General features: G+C 36.1%; 2 protein-coding genes across 3 annotated transcripts; both read left to right on the top strand.

Moving 5' to 3' along the window:
- Positions 1-489: 489 nt before the first annotated feature.
- Lkb1 (Lkb1/serine/threonine kinase 11) lies at positions 490-9229 on the top strand. 2 transcript variants are annotated; one of them, XM_074175475.1, is made up of 6 exons: positions 490-1387; positions 1825-2131; positions 5918-6054; positions 6187-6372; positions 7654-7869; positions 8830-9067. In XM_074175475.1, the coding sequence occupies exons 1-5, from the start codon at positions 963-965 to the stop codon at positions 7844-7846; spliced, it is 1248 nt and encodes a 415-aa protein (XP_074031576.1). In that variant the 5' UTR covers positions 490-962; the 3' UTR covers positions 7847-7869; positions 8830-9067. The 2 variants fall into 2 exon arrangements, with proteins under 2 accessions (XP_074031576.1, XP_074031575.1); XM_074175474.1 differs by having other exon boundaries at positions 500-1387; positions 7654-7823; positions 8830-9229.
- A 1013-nt stretch (positions 9230-10242) lies between these two features.
- LOC111517268 (ATP-binding cassette sub-family B member 10, mitochondrial) lies at positions 10243-13291 on the top strand. Its single transcript, XM_023173355.2, has 2 exons — positions 10243-11271; positions 11622-13291. Exons 1-2 carry the CDS (start codon positions 10414-10416, stop codon positions 12774-12776), a joined length of 2013 nt encoding a protein of 670 aa, XP_023029123.2. The 5' UTR covers positions 10243-10413; the 3' UTR covers positions 12777-13291.
- The last annotated feature ends 429 nt before the right edge of the window (positions 13292-13720 follow it).

Genomic DNA, 13720 nt, shown 5'->3' with positions numbered 1-13720 from the left:
CATTCACAGTCAGAGGACATGACACAGAACACACGTCCTTGAATACCTTAGAACATAGTATGTTCTAATGGATGACACGGAACGTATTTTTTAGATTCATCTTTGAAATGTATGGTGCCGAGAAAAAGTGTCAAAAGTGTATCTTTCAATTTTTGCGATTTTTATCTTCTTCGGAAATATGTAACTGATTATTTTTATTCAATAGGGATGCATATGACAAAACAACTTGCAATTAATGTCATTTTTTCCAGTACAAATCATTTGGTGCAAAGATTAATTTTTGATAATTATCTTGAACCGAGCTGATAATAAATTGATGATTATGATTCAATTTTGCGTTTACATCACTGTTTATGATTCACTTGTTTCGATGCAGTTCAAAGATTTTGTTCTCTAATAATTGGTACTGTAAATAACGTAATCATTTTGAATTACTTCGAGATCGAATATTTCTTTCAACTCACTAAATCGTCCATTGGTTTGATATGAATTTTATTTCATTATAAATTGAGATATTATTGTCAGATCACACTGGGTGAAAAATTTTTATTGATGATAGTGCTAGTGAATTCCACAAATGTTAACATCAGAAGATAAACAGTTGAATCGTACAACTAAATATGTTTCAGGGTCTACTCAAGCCTAATGTATTTTGAATTGTTCAATTGGAAATTTATACTAGTATTATTTTAGTGCGATTATCATAGACTTCGGGAACGGATGAATAGGTAAAATGAAGTACATTCGCGAACAAGGAATCACAATTTTTAAGACAGACTGGGTTTTGTTTTACTGTTTGACTTAGTTCTAGTGTTGCCGACAAACGTTGACAGTTACGTAACTGGCCACTGTCGCCAACGGAAACATGCGAAAACAGCTGTTTATGGAATGGCAACAAAAATATCAGAAATGACGAAAATGTCATTATAAAAGTGAAATATTCGTTTGAAATCGAGCAAATAATGGACAATATAATGTGTAACATAAGTAACAGTTTCGACAGTGAAGGTGCCGATGGATCCGACCATGATAAAGAAATAACCAATGTGATATTCAGTACTAAAGATGAAGTACCCTCAGAGGAGGCCCAAGAAAATGCAGAACTATGGATAAACGACGAGGACAGTGCGGATTTCGATGACGATCTTGAGAACATTAACATAGCAAATTTTTTCCATAGAGTAGACAGTGATCAAATCATTTACCAAAAGAAAAAACGAAAACTGAAACTCGTGGGGAGGTACGTGATGGGAGACCTTCTTGGGGAAGGTTCTTACGGGAAGGTGAAAGAAATGTTGGACTCTGAAACGTTGTGCCGAAGAGCTGTGAAAATATTGAAACAGAGAAAGCTGCGTAGGATACCGAACGGCGAGCAAAATGTGCAAAGGTATAATTGGTTGTGAACGTACAGGTTTTTCATTATTTCGGTTCATGTATGTGTTTTAAATACTTTTTCTAAACAACATCTTGACGTGCATTTCGCTAACCAAATTACCATCATCAGATGACTAAAACTAATTCCTTACATCTAGATGAATCAGCTTTAAAAGAGTTCGAACCAATTAGTGTGTTAGTTTGTTATTGTTATTCAATTGCTATTATTTATTGTGTACATTCATTTGAAAAAAAACTCGCTTACCATCTTGCTGTTGATAGAACCGACAAGCCAAGTCAACAGGGCTGCCATTTTGAGTTTATATCTGAAAAAGGAAATTGTAAATTTCAATTATGACATGTCACCCACTCATAAGAGTACTAAAATCCTTCTTGCTCATTAATAAGTTGATTTCAATTGACAAAAAGATTCTATGTGGTCTTTTTCAGGGAAATCAAACTACTTCGTAAGCTCAAGCACAAGAACGTGGTGAATTTAGTGGACGAGCTTTACAACCACGAAAAGCAAAAGATGTATCTCATAATGGAGTTTTGCGTAGGCTCTCTGCAAGGTATGTTAGAATCGAGTCCGGACAAAAAATTCCCTCACTGTCAGGCACATGGGTACTTTTTGCAGCTCATCGACGGCTTGGAGTACCTGCACAGTATGAGAGTCGTTCACAAGGACATTAAACCCGGAAATCTACTTCTGACCCTCGAAGGTGACTTGAAAATATCCGATTTGGGAGTAGCAGAGGTGAGTTTTTCTTGAATTTCTAGTTTCCTTGGTGGGTTTAACTTTTAAAAGTGAGTTACAAACATTCATTGTGGAATTCCTCAGAAATCGTGCTAGTAATCGCACGTTGAAAGGTGAGACCTCGTTAATCTTCAGCTCATAGAAGTGTCGCCTTTTGAGGGTTGTCTTTCTTAGGTGGGACAGCTGGCCAACGGAAAAACAGATTTTCAATTCCGAAAATAATTTAAGATAGACTGTATTTTGATGACCAGACCATTTCGTTTTTACATTTTCACTATTATGATATGTTTAGAATTCTACTAATCTGTGTATAAAATATATCATGATTGATTGATTGAAGCAGAGAGGTTCTTTATTATCATGAAGCATTAAATCCCGTATACACATTTGCCAAATGAAGGTCATTTTTATTTTTCCAGGTTGTTCACTGTATAGAAAAACACTAATAGAATAACTTTTAAATATAATCAGTTTCAATTAGAACCATTCAATATAGGATGTACAATACACTTAGTGAATCATATTGAAAATATATTTTAGCATTAACAGCAATCTGTTAATTGATAAATAATTTATTTTCCAATATTCCGCCAATTGAAACAATTGAGCTTGTTGACCCTCTCTAAGACAGAAACTATGTTAATTCTGTAGTTGTTGGTATTTTTTGGTATTATGAAACGTCTGTAATTGTCACTATCCATTTTTCTAACAACTTTGAACTCGCTTTCAGTTCCACAATTATCATAATTTGTTAGAGTTAGTTGGAAATACTTTTCCAAATTTAAATTTACCGCCAAGCTGTTGTATAATTAAAAGGGAGTAGCTACGAAACCACACAGTCGTGTTTGTATTTGGAATACTTTCATTATTTAGCTTATTCTGCTTGATATTCTGTAAACATGAGGCCATGAAAATCTGTATAATTTCATATTCATTCATCGCTTTTTTGTAAGTAGAAATAAATTTCTGTGTTGAAAAAGAGTTCCTGAAAAAAATTAATCAAGATGGCGTTAGTGTACCAAAATGATGAATAATTTTTAGGTTCTGCTGTTGTACTGTCTCTGTTATAAATACGGTTGGTAGGGATGAGGAAAACTTTCTCATATGGCTGTTTATCATTTAAAGTGTTCAAGGAAAAACAATAAAAAACGCTTTGGAGATCGCCCTCAAAATCATATGGTATTTTGATACACTAGCTCTATCCCAATTGAATTATCTTGAAGATACTTTGACAGTAGCCTCAAGTGCAACATAGCTCGACTATATTGAAAGATTATTATTTTTTGACCAACTCCGACCAAAGAATAGACATCTCACTTTTGTAGATCCAGAAAGAAACTTTTGTTTTTTACGGTGCTAAAGATTGTGTATTGAAAACAATTATCTTGTGAAGAAAAATCGGCCAAAATTGACACTTAGCTCCGTCAGGATGGGGTAGCTTGACTTGTTCCTAACTCAGCTATCACATTGGTCAAACGGGGAGGACTTATTTTAAAAGAATAAAAGTCCAAAGGCGTTTTTGATTGGGAATCATCTTTTGGCGAAGTATTCAGTTAGAACAAAAAGGGTACGATTGTTTAAAATTCGAAATTTCTCGGTCACAATGATTTTATCACAATCAGTACATAATGTACTGATCATTATTGATATTAAGAAATAGTTTTCACTAACGATTGAATTGATATCACAATACCCTTAGGAAATGTTTATTGAAGTGTTCTTTAAAAAAAAAATGAATCAATTTAGCGTGCATCTCTCAACAAGTGAAAACCCGATCATGCAGTACGCCAACCTAACGGAGTAAAAAAAAATAAAAGCAAAAATCGAAATACCTCAGCAAAACTAAAAGAACGACGGACGTTACCACCGCACCACCGATGATATAAACCATGGCTTCATCAGCGACACTACACGGTAGCGCTCTCTCTCTTTCCCTGCCCAGAAATGCACCGCAGTCAAAGGTCACGGCGCGAAAAAAATACCCGGCGAAAGTAAACAAGCCGATCACAACAAAACAAAGACGACCCGTCGGTGTAGGTGCGTTGAAGTGTCTCTGCTTTTCACGGCACCACTCGATTCTGTAACGTCGACTTCTGCCTGTACGGGATGTTTTTGGCGGTTTTCTCGCGAATTTTCTCCGACACGTTCTAGCAAGAGAAAGTCCAAATACAGGGCATTGTTCTCTCTATGCGATAACCGACTGAAATCTCACTCTATTGTGGCATGCCGCTCGCATGACTGCTGGATGTATTGGATATTTTTCGAGTCTTTGCTCGTGCTAGATGTTGTCGTGGTTGGTATTTTTGTGAGGCAGATAAGACTATTTACGATCGTCTTCTCTTCAAATAAATTGATGAGTCGTAATTATCGAGCGATTATAGATTATTCGGGTCGTTGGAGTTTGTAACGAAATATCGAATACAAGATTTTCGTTGTGTGTGGATGATTTGTAAATATGCTGATCTACTAGAAACAATTTATCTCTGATCAAGTCGTCACGTGTGGACACGTCTTTCAGTAGAGCGACGCCTGATATTTCAGTTTTTAGTTGGACCACATTTTCGATGCAAAATCAGCAAATAAAATAGGATACTCATATTGGGATTAGTGAAGTTTGTCATCAATAAATATAGTTTAGAAAACAAAAAAACACGCTTTTAAAGAACATCGAACTAAAAAGTTAAAAATATATTTTTTTAAATAAACTTAAAACAATAAAGAACGAAAAATACCTAATAGTATTATTGTTAAAAAAGCGACGGGCGCTTGATATACAAGTGAGTTTGAATTATATCAAGGAGGTTACGACAGCTCCATCTGCCCGCGAATAGATCAAGCAATGTCGATTATTCTGTCAAATACAGATCCCAAGCTTGAGAGTTACAAACATACATACATACAGATGAAGCTAATATGAAGTGTGTAATAATAATAAAAATAAAAACTAGCAGTAGAAACGTTGGAAATATTGACTTTGTCGAAGTAAAATGCTTTTAAACCGATTTTTTTTAGGAGTGATTAGTTTTTTTTGGGAAAAATTCATCGGAAAAGTAGAAAGCCGGAAAAAGGAGTCTCTTCGTTCAATGAAAGAAAGACACTTTCATTTGGAGAAAAATTTTCAAAGCAGCAACGTTTTGGGATCTCAAATTTGGCGGCGCCTCGGGGAGCCGCAGCGCATAATTTGGGAATCACTGAGTTATTGGATCATTGTCTTATTATCCAACAAGGAAATGTCAGATAATTGATGCTTTTTTCAGTTGTCATAGAATATATAATTGTTCGTTATTTTTTTTTTAATTAACCCTTTTTCATGTCGTGTACAGTTACTCAGAAAATTGAAGATATTGGGTATGATGAAAAAAAAAAACGAACAAAAACATTTTTTTGCATGAGCATCGGCCAGAAATTGTTGAATGACGTCAACGGAGATCCAAACTTGCTTAAAAGAATCATAACTGGTGACGAATCATGAGTATATGGTTTGTAATCGTCAATTTTTTTTTACAGACCTTGTATTTAGTTCTTATATATTTCTGATAATTTTTTATTGCATTGATAAGTCGATCTGGTTACCCAGTATCTCCGTCAACACGTTTAATCAACATTGTTCATTCATTACCCAAATGCTACAAGAGTCGATAAAATTAAAATGTTTTTTTACTTTCATACCATCTATTTTTAACTTTTATATCGACTATTTTCGAAGTGAACTTGACCTTGCCAAGCTATTGCTTATACAGGGCTATGGGTTATTCTGTGCAAAAGCAAAGTATTGTTTTTTTATAGACCTTTGACCTTTTTGCCAAAGACGACACCTGTTTCATCGGCCAAGGATCACCTGCCTTCCAACCTCCAGAAATAGCAAACGGTTTGGAATTTTTCCCAGGCTTCAAAGTGGATATCTGGAGCAGCGGAGTGACGCTGTAAGTACATTCCTTTTCTGAGTCACGAATAAAAAACTTTTGACGTTTTCAGTATCCGTCGCGTCCTAGCCCGGGAAAAAAACAGATCTCGGTGAACTGTTATCTAAGTTATGGATCGTTTTTCTTTTTCAGGTATAACATAACAACTGGTCTCTATCCCTTCGAAGGTGACAATATTTATAGGCTTTTCGAGAGCATAGGAAAGGGGGAGTTTACGATACCTGATGAAATTGGAGAACCGTTGAGGAGTCTGCTCTTCGGGATGCTGGAAAAGGATCCGGAAAAGAGGTTTTCACTTCAGCAAGTAAGACAGCACCCGTAAGTGAAAGTTGCAGTAATGAAATTTTATGATTATATATTTATTTGTTACGGAATTTTTCAAATGTTGTAAGTTTCGTACTATTGTTTACTGATCTTGTTGTGAAGTCAGAATTTGACGATCAGTTCTACTTTTGTAGGTCTTTGTAGAGATTGAAGGTGGATTTTTGAAAAGACCTCGTAAGTTGTCACTGTGATGAAAAATATATCGGACAGACTTTTTTTTTCATTATATGAACAATAATAGCCAAAATATATGTTGATAAAACATACAAATAGCTTCAGAGATATCAGGAAGTCATTTATTTTGTTTACTTTCACAAATATTTATCTTTAGGCCATTTTGAACAAGAGCCATAAGCATAATATTATATCTCAATTGAATACGAGTAAACAAACAAAACCAAAGGTTCTAAATAAAAACGATATGGAGGGCAATGCTCAAGTTTAGCCAAAATTTGTCGACCTTCAATGTCAAGTAATATTTTGACAATATTTACTAGAGCAAACTAGAAGACTTGTATAAGAATGGAATGCATTTTGTTTGTCGACAACAATGTTTGTTTTCTTAAAACAATCAAAAATTTGTGTTCATTTTTTAGTTGAAAAGCATAAGTGTATAAATACATCCAAGCAGTAACTGACAAAAACGTGATAGTCAGTACAAAAAAGGATTTCCAGAAACTGGACATAATAATAAGATACGAATATAAAAGAAAATTAACCAAAATCAGCCTGTACGTTCACTCATTTTATTATTGAGTATAAATTACAAATATTGACATACGTTTAACAATTCATATGGATACTGAAGAGATATTATTACACATGAAAGACATATACACAGAAAAGTTTAAAATTTTCAAAATGCAGTATACCATACTTTGTCTATATATTAAAAATACAGATGATGAAATAAATTAGAGAAAACTCTTCTCATAGAACTCTTCTAAACCATAATAAGGTTTACCACATAATAAATGCAATGGATAGATCAGGAGGACTTGTGGCTTTCGCCCAAAACTGTATATTGGCCAAACAGGGAGTACATTTTCCCAAAGAGTTGAAGATCATAGAAGAAGTTTTGTAAATAGAAAGACCAAGAGAGAATCAGTGAGTGAGAAATAAGCCGATTTAGCGGCAGACAAACCAAGTTAATTATAAGTTACTCTCATTGCAAAGCTCCTTTTTATTGGAGTCCAATTTAAATTTATTGTCAATTTTTACCCCCGAAAATTTAGAACTAGGTCTGTTTTCAATCATTTTGTCTGTATTTCACAGGTGGTGTTCCAGACGACCGCCCAAGACGAACGTTCGAGTGCCAGTGCCCCCCTTAAAAGGCGACGAGTGGCACAATATGACGGTACTGCCTTACTTGGTTGACCATTACTACGAAGACCTGGGTGACAGCTTGAACGACGCCCAGTACTTCACCGAGCACGAACTCAACGGTAATGATCAGTTGTTTCTGTAGTCGCTAGTAGATTGTTTAAAAAAGTAAGTTAGCTCGGAGCTATCTTCGGGCAGCTTTCCTGTTTGTTTGCTGCTTAAAAGGCTGCGTTTCGTGTGAATGATTTAACATGCGTTCAGCTCTTGGACTTTCTCTTTCCCCATCAATACACAAAACGCGAGAGAAATAAAATGCCAAATATTTTTTTTTACAAAAAAACTAATCTCCGCTTGAAATATTTCCTTTGAAATTTTCAAAGCTTAAAATTTGTTATGAAGGAATCAAAATAGAGGGAATTAAGGAAAACATTAAATAATGTCGATCCAAGGTACAGAAGGATGAAATGGGGTGAGTTTTAGGGGTGGAAATGGGACTTTCACGATTTCAGCTAAAACTAGACTGAAATAAGTTGTATGTGAAAGTTGTGGGTGATATAAAGATATAAAACTTTTGTACAATTTTTTCGAAGGAGCTGAAAGATGATTCAAGTTGAGTGGGAGGTACATATGACATGCCCAAGTTCAGGTGAAAAACACTTTACCCCTTGACTCTCATGTGAACCTTGTAGGTGAACGTACGACTTCGTAGGTCATACTTACACCTCTCATGTGAACCTTGTAGGTATGACCGACAAAGTCGTAGGTTCACCTACAAGGTTCACATGAGAACTTGGGCATATCATATGCCCATTATTCTGACTCCTACCCCAGAGTATGTGTTTGTGGAGTTGTTTCCGGACTTGTATGAAGTTAAACTGCAAAAAACCGTTATGAGCAAAATATTTTCTCCCCTTTCACACATTTTTCATGTCCTTTTTAATTTTTTTGCTTCTCTAACAGGTTTTGGTGTTGTTTGGTTTGATGACGAAACAAAATGAATAGAGATGAATTTGTGTGCTTTTGGGAGAATTCAGTATTTGTTCAGGGCTACACTTTGTAAAATATTCCTTAACTTTTCAATACTTTTCTCGCACTTTCCGTTGGCTCCAAGTTTTTATCTATTTTCAGAAGCCGAAAGGCATCAACAAGCTGGTCATTCGTACGGGAACGCTCAACAAAGCCAAAGTTCGAAGAGGGCCAGTAGGTGGAAGAAACCAATCTCTTGTATATCGGTGAGGGGTTTTCCGGGGTGCAAGCAATCGTGACAAATCTTTTTTTATACTTCTCTTTGTAATTATTTTGTTACTGTCATATTTTTCATAAGGGAGTCCCGACTGGTATTAAATACATTGTTAATATTTGTAAATTTATGTCTGTTGTACAATCAAATATGTTTAACATTTTTGTTGGGTTTCTGCTCACAAGATCAAATGTATTCCATATAGTAGTCTCCGTTTTCTATTATTGCGAGAGAGCATGAGTGCCATATTCAGAAAATAATATAAATAAAGAATTTATAGTAAGTGGAGTTGTTTTCAATTTTTTAGGTTATCCCGTTTGTAAATTGCATAAATGGAAGTTCGATATAAACCACCGAACATTTCTGCTCGATGTATATCATCGAACATTTCTGCTCGATGTATACCACCGAACATTTCTGCTCGATGTATACCACCGAACATTTCTGCTCGATGTAAACCACCGAACATTTCTGCTCGATGTAAACTACCGAACATTTCTGTTCGATGTGTTCCGCGTTCCAAAACATGGAACTATTATTTCGTTGAAGGTTTTATGAATGAATACAGAACACACACTTAAAGCACGGAACACATCGCAGAAATAGCTTCTAAGTGAAGTTCCGGACTGCTTTTTTACCAATGAATTTGAATAGTTTCACTTCTAGAAATGACTGACTAGTCAATAACGAAATTGAACAATATTTTGCAAATTCTGCAACTTATTGGTGCTGTCTTCATCGTAACGTAATCAAATGAAATTATTAACTTATTTTAAAGCACATTCACCATGGACATCAGTGTAACGTGCAACAGTAGAGAAAGAAGGATATTGCTAGTGATACTATTGGTTCGATTGTTTTTGAGAAAGAATGGTCTGATGTGATAGATGTTGATTGAAGTCCTGGAAGTTTTTATTTTCGAAAAGCAAATGATGAATTGAATTTTAGTTTGGTTATATTCGTGATTATATGAGTACAAAAGAAAATTCTGCAAGAGATGAAATACAAATATACTGTAGCGACAGTATAAGCACAAGTATAATGCGTTATACTTGTGGTATAAGGTTTGACCTTAGTGTTAAAGAAACTGTATTTATCTTTGCTTCCTAACGGCTTCCGTTTGCGTTACTCTTGCTCTTGTCAATGTCACCAAATCTTCATGTTTTTAATATTTTTGTATTCTGTTCATATGACATTGACGTCCTGTGCCTGCAGAGTGTCGTCCCATAATGGATAACACAGATCACAACGGGAGTATGATAAACAATTTTCCTTTTAACCTTGGCCTAATGCGCCCCAATGGAAGCAAAAGCCTAAAACTGAGAGAGATATGTAATTTTAACCTCATTTAGGCTTTTTGGTTTCACCCATTTTTTTAAGATAAAAATGTGATAAGTAATCGTTAGTCGACTTTGACCAATTATATTTAGTTTACTTATATAGCTTTGTTAATTGCCCAACAAGAGATTACCATGACGTTTTATTCGGTGATAGTGACTGCACATAGCTTGTGTAACAAGTCACTAAAATGCTTGAATTTATACTATTCCACTAAAAGAAATGGTATTATATTTAGAAAATTCAGCAGTATGGCTCAAAAAATCAGTCAAAACAAGACTTACATAGCAGTAGAAATTCCTATAAAAGAAAAGAATGCTGCCAGAGGGATATTAAAAATATTCAGAAGAAACAAAAGTAGTACCCCAAAAAGGGATCCAGTAGTGAACAAATCGGAACTCAGGCGATTATTTTCGTTGGCAAAACCAGAGAAATGGAAACTGGGCACAGCTATTGGCTTCTTATTAGTGTCAAGCTCTGTGACAATGACCATACCATTTAGTTTAGGAAAGGTGCTAGACATAATTTATACAAGCAGTGAAGATAGTAACGAGGCAAGAACGAGACTGAATAAAGTATGCGGTATTTTGTTGGGTATTTTTGTATTGGGTGCCATTTGTAACTATGGGAGAGTGTACTTCATGTCTACTGCAGGGTACCGAATGACCAACGCCCTCAGGAGGCAGGTCTTCAGTTCGATATTAAGACAGGAACAGGGCTGGTTTGACAAGAGACCAACAGGCGAACTAATAAACAGGTTGTCTGCCGATACCCAGATTGTGGGGACAGCTTTGTCACAAAACATCTCCGACGGTTTACGCTCTTTCGTGATGGTTTGTGCGGGCACAGGCATGATGTTCTACATGTCTCCAGAGCTGGCATTGGTAGGCCTAGCGATTGTGCCTCCAGTAGCTGGCATAGCAGTTATTTACGGACGGTTTGTAAGAAACATTTCCAGGAAATTGCAGGACTCTCTGGCGGAGTCTACAAAGGTATATATAACTCTTTATTAGCACAAACTTTCATGACATTCAAAATTTACATCAAGGTACTATAACAACTCAAGTGAATTGAAGTGAGATTTTCTACACTAAAACTTGTGGGAAACTTCCAAATTAAGATAATGCTCGTGATTTTTTTTATCCAAAATGTAGATCTGCATTACAGAGTCCCTGGAGACCCCCAAGGTTCAATTTGGGGCCCGCTGTTATTTTCAATTTATACTTCAAACATATTGAGCTGTTTCCAAAATGAAATGAAAATGTTTTTCATAAAAATTTTTGAAATTTCTTATATTTACGCACCTTTATGTTACTGTCAATTTCAACCTATTATTTTCAAGGTAGCTGAAGAGAAGATTTCCAATGTGCGGACAGTGAAATCATTTGCACAAGAACCTAGAGAGATTGAGAGTTACAACATGGCGATTGATGGTGTTCTGAAATACTGCTACCAAGAAGCAAAGGCAAGAGCTTTTTTCTACGGCATGACAGGATTCAGCGGGAACGCTATTATAATATCAGTTCTCTACTACGGGGGAGTTATGGTATCCTCAGACACATTAACCGTGGGGAATTTAACGTCGTTCCTTCTTTACGCTGCCTATATAGGAATATCCGTGAGCGGCCTATCTAGTTTCTACACTGAATTGAATAAATCTGTCGGAGCTGCCACCAGGATGTGGGAAATTATAGATCGACAGCCGATTATCCCCATACAAGGTGGCTTGGTGCCCATGGACAACCTTCAAGGCCACATCGAGTTCAAGAACATCAAATTCAGCTACCCAGCCAGGACGGACATTGAAATTTTCAAGGATCTGGACCTGGACATAAGTCCTGGCAATACCGTCGCAGTTGTAGGCCCAAGCGGGTCCGGAAAAAGCACCCTGGCAGCACTCTTACTCCGGTTATATGACCCGTTAGGAGGAGCTGTATTGTTGGACAACCAAAACATAAAAGACCTGGACCCTGCCTGGGTGAAGAAACACATCGGCACCGTCAGTCAGGAACCCATATTGTTCTCTTGTTCCATAAAGGAGAACATTCTGTACGGGGCTGAGGATCCGGATAAAATCACCGAAGAACAGCTTATGAGGGTGTGTGGGGAAGCCAATGTTATCGAGTTCGTGGAAGACCTCCCAGACGGTTTCGACACTCTAGTTGGAGAAAGAGGGGTTATGCTTAGCGGGGGTCAGAAGCAACGAGTCGCCATAGCCAGGGCTCTCATTAAGGATCCTAAAATACTTCTTCTGGACGAGGCTACCAGCGCTCTAGATGCCCAGTCGGAGCACCTGGTTCAGGAGGCTCTGGAAAGGGTGATGAAAGGGAGAACGGTTCTGACAATTGCTCACCGGTTATCGACCATACAAAATGCTGATGTCATCGCCGTTTTGGATAACGGCCAGATCGTAGAGAAGGGAAAGTATCAGGATTTGGTGAATCAAGACGGGGTGTTCAAGGAGTTGATCAAGCACCAGACTTTCAAGGAGTTTTGAGGGCTGGCGGTTTGTTTTTAGAGTTGTCCAAAGGAGTTTTATTTGGGTGCCGGTTTTGGATTGCTGTTCAACATCATGAAATGAGATTGAAAATTTGTGAAGGGTTCACGTCGTGGTTGCAATGCTTACAAGGAAATTGATATTTATATAACTAATTGGCAAAATAATCATTGTTGTTTCTAATAGAGACAAAATGGCACAGTTGCAGTTGCAGTCTAGTAATTTTTCATTCAGCTAAACCTTCAATTTTGAATGCTAGTCAGATTTTTGTTTTCTATTGTCAATATTGACAAGTTTTTGTCTATGCTATATCATGAAAGTTCATCTGAAAATACAGTCATTCTAAAAGAAAACCATACTTTGTAGTGATGTTTCAGTGATAAAGGTCATTGATGAGTTTTGGAAATACTTCTAAATTTGTATTGTATTTTGTTGATTGTTCAAAAAATTTATTGTTGGTGTACTTACATGAAATTTTATTTTTATTATTTGAAATTATATACCTCTGAATTGAATTTTTTGTTTACAACCTTCAAATAAATTGGTGGTGGGTCTACTATCGATGGTTTGTACAAAGGAGCAGGATACATCTTTGTGAATTTTTCAAAAGTAAATAACTCCTTTCCCAGCCTTTTCAACTTCTCAATTAAACCAATTATAATCAATAGGTTGATACATCAAACTTCAAAAATACTAATTTATGTAGTAAAAATCAGCTTTGTCGCAATGTGCTCTACAAACATACATAGATTTGCTGATTGTTTACTCATTCTGAGTATAGTATAAAGCATTTTCTGATATATAATTATCACACCTTAACCTTTGGATTCAATAGCCATTAGGAAAAGCAGATTTTCTACTTGTTCAAACGAATAATTTAATAAATAAATGTAACACCGCACTGAGACTTCGGTTCTTAATGACAATTTTCAGTTTTCCTAGAG

The sequence above is a fragment of the Leptinotarsa decemlineata genome, unplaced genomic scaffold (assembly GCF_025532065.1).
Source record: "Leptinotarsa decemlineata unplaced genomic scaffold, Ldec_3_MD MMD2_tig00001064_RagTag_RagTag, whole genome shotgun sequence".
NCBI classification, from domain to species: Eukaryota; Metazoa; Arthropoda; class Insecta; order Coleoptera; family Chrysomelidae; genus Leptinotarsa; species Leptinotarsa decemlineata.
The sequence above is the reverse complement of the archived record's forward strand: the minus strand, read 5'-3'. Positions and strand labels throughout refer to the sequence as shown.

Coding starts and splice junctions, on each gene's coding strand:
- Lkb1 (XM_074175474.1), top strand. CDS start 963: ATGGACAATATAATGTGTAACATAAGTAACAGTTTCGACAGTGAAGGT. Junction 2,132..5,917: donor CCGATTTGGGAGTAGCAGAG/GTGAGTTTTTCT, acceptor GTTTTTTTATAG/ACCTTTGACCTTTTTGCCAA. Junction 7,824..8,829: donor CACCGAGCACGAACTCAACG/GTAATGATCAGT, acceptor ATCTATTTTCAG/AAGCCGAAAGGCATCAACAA.
- LOC111517268 (XM_023173355.2), top strand. CDS start 10,414: ATGACGTTTTATTCGGTGATAGTGACTGCACATAGCTTGTGTAACAAG. Junction 11,272..11,621: donor CTCTGGCGGAGTCTACAAAG/GTATATATAACT, acceptor ATTATTTTCAAG/GTAGCTGAAGAGAAGATTTC.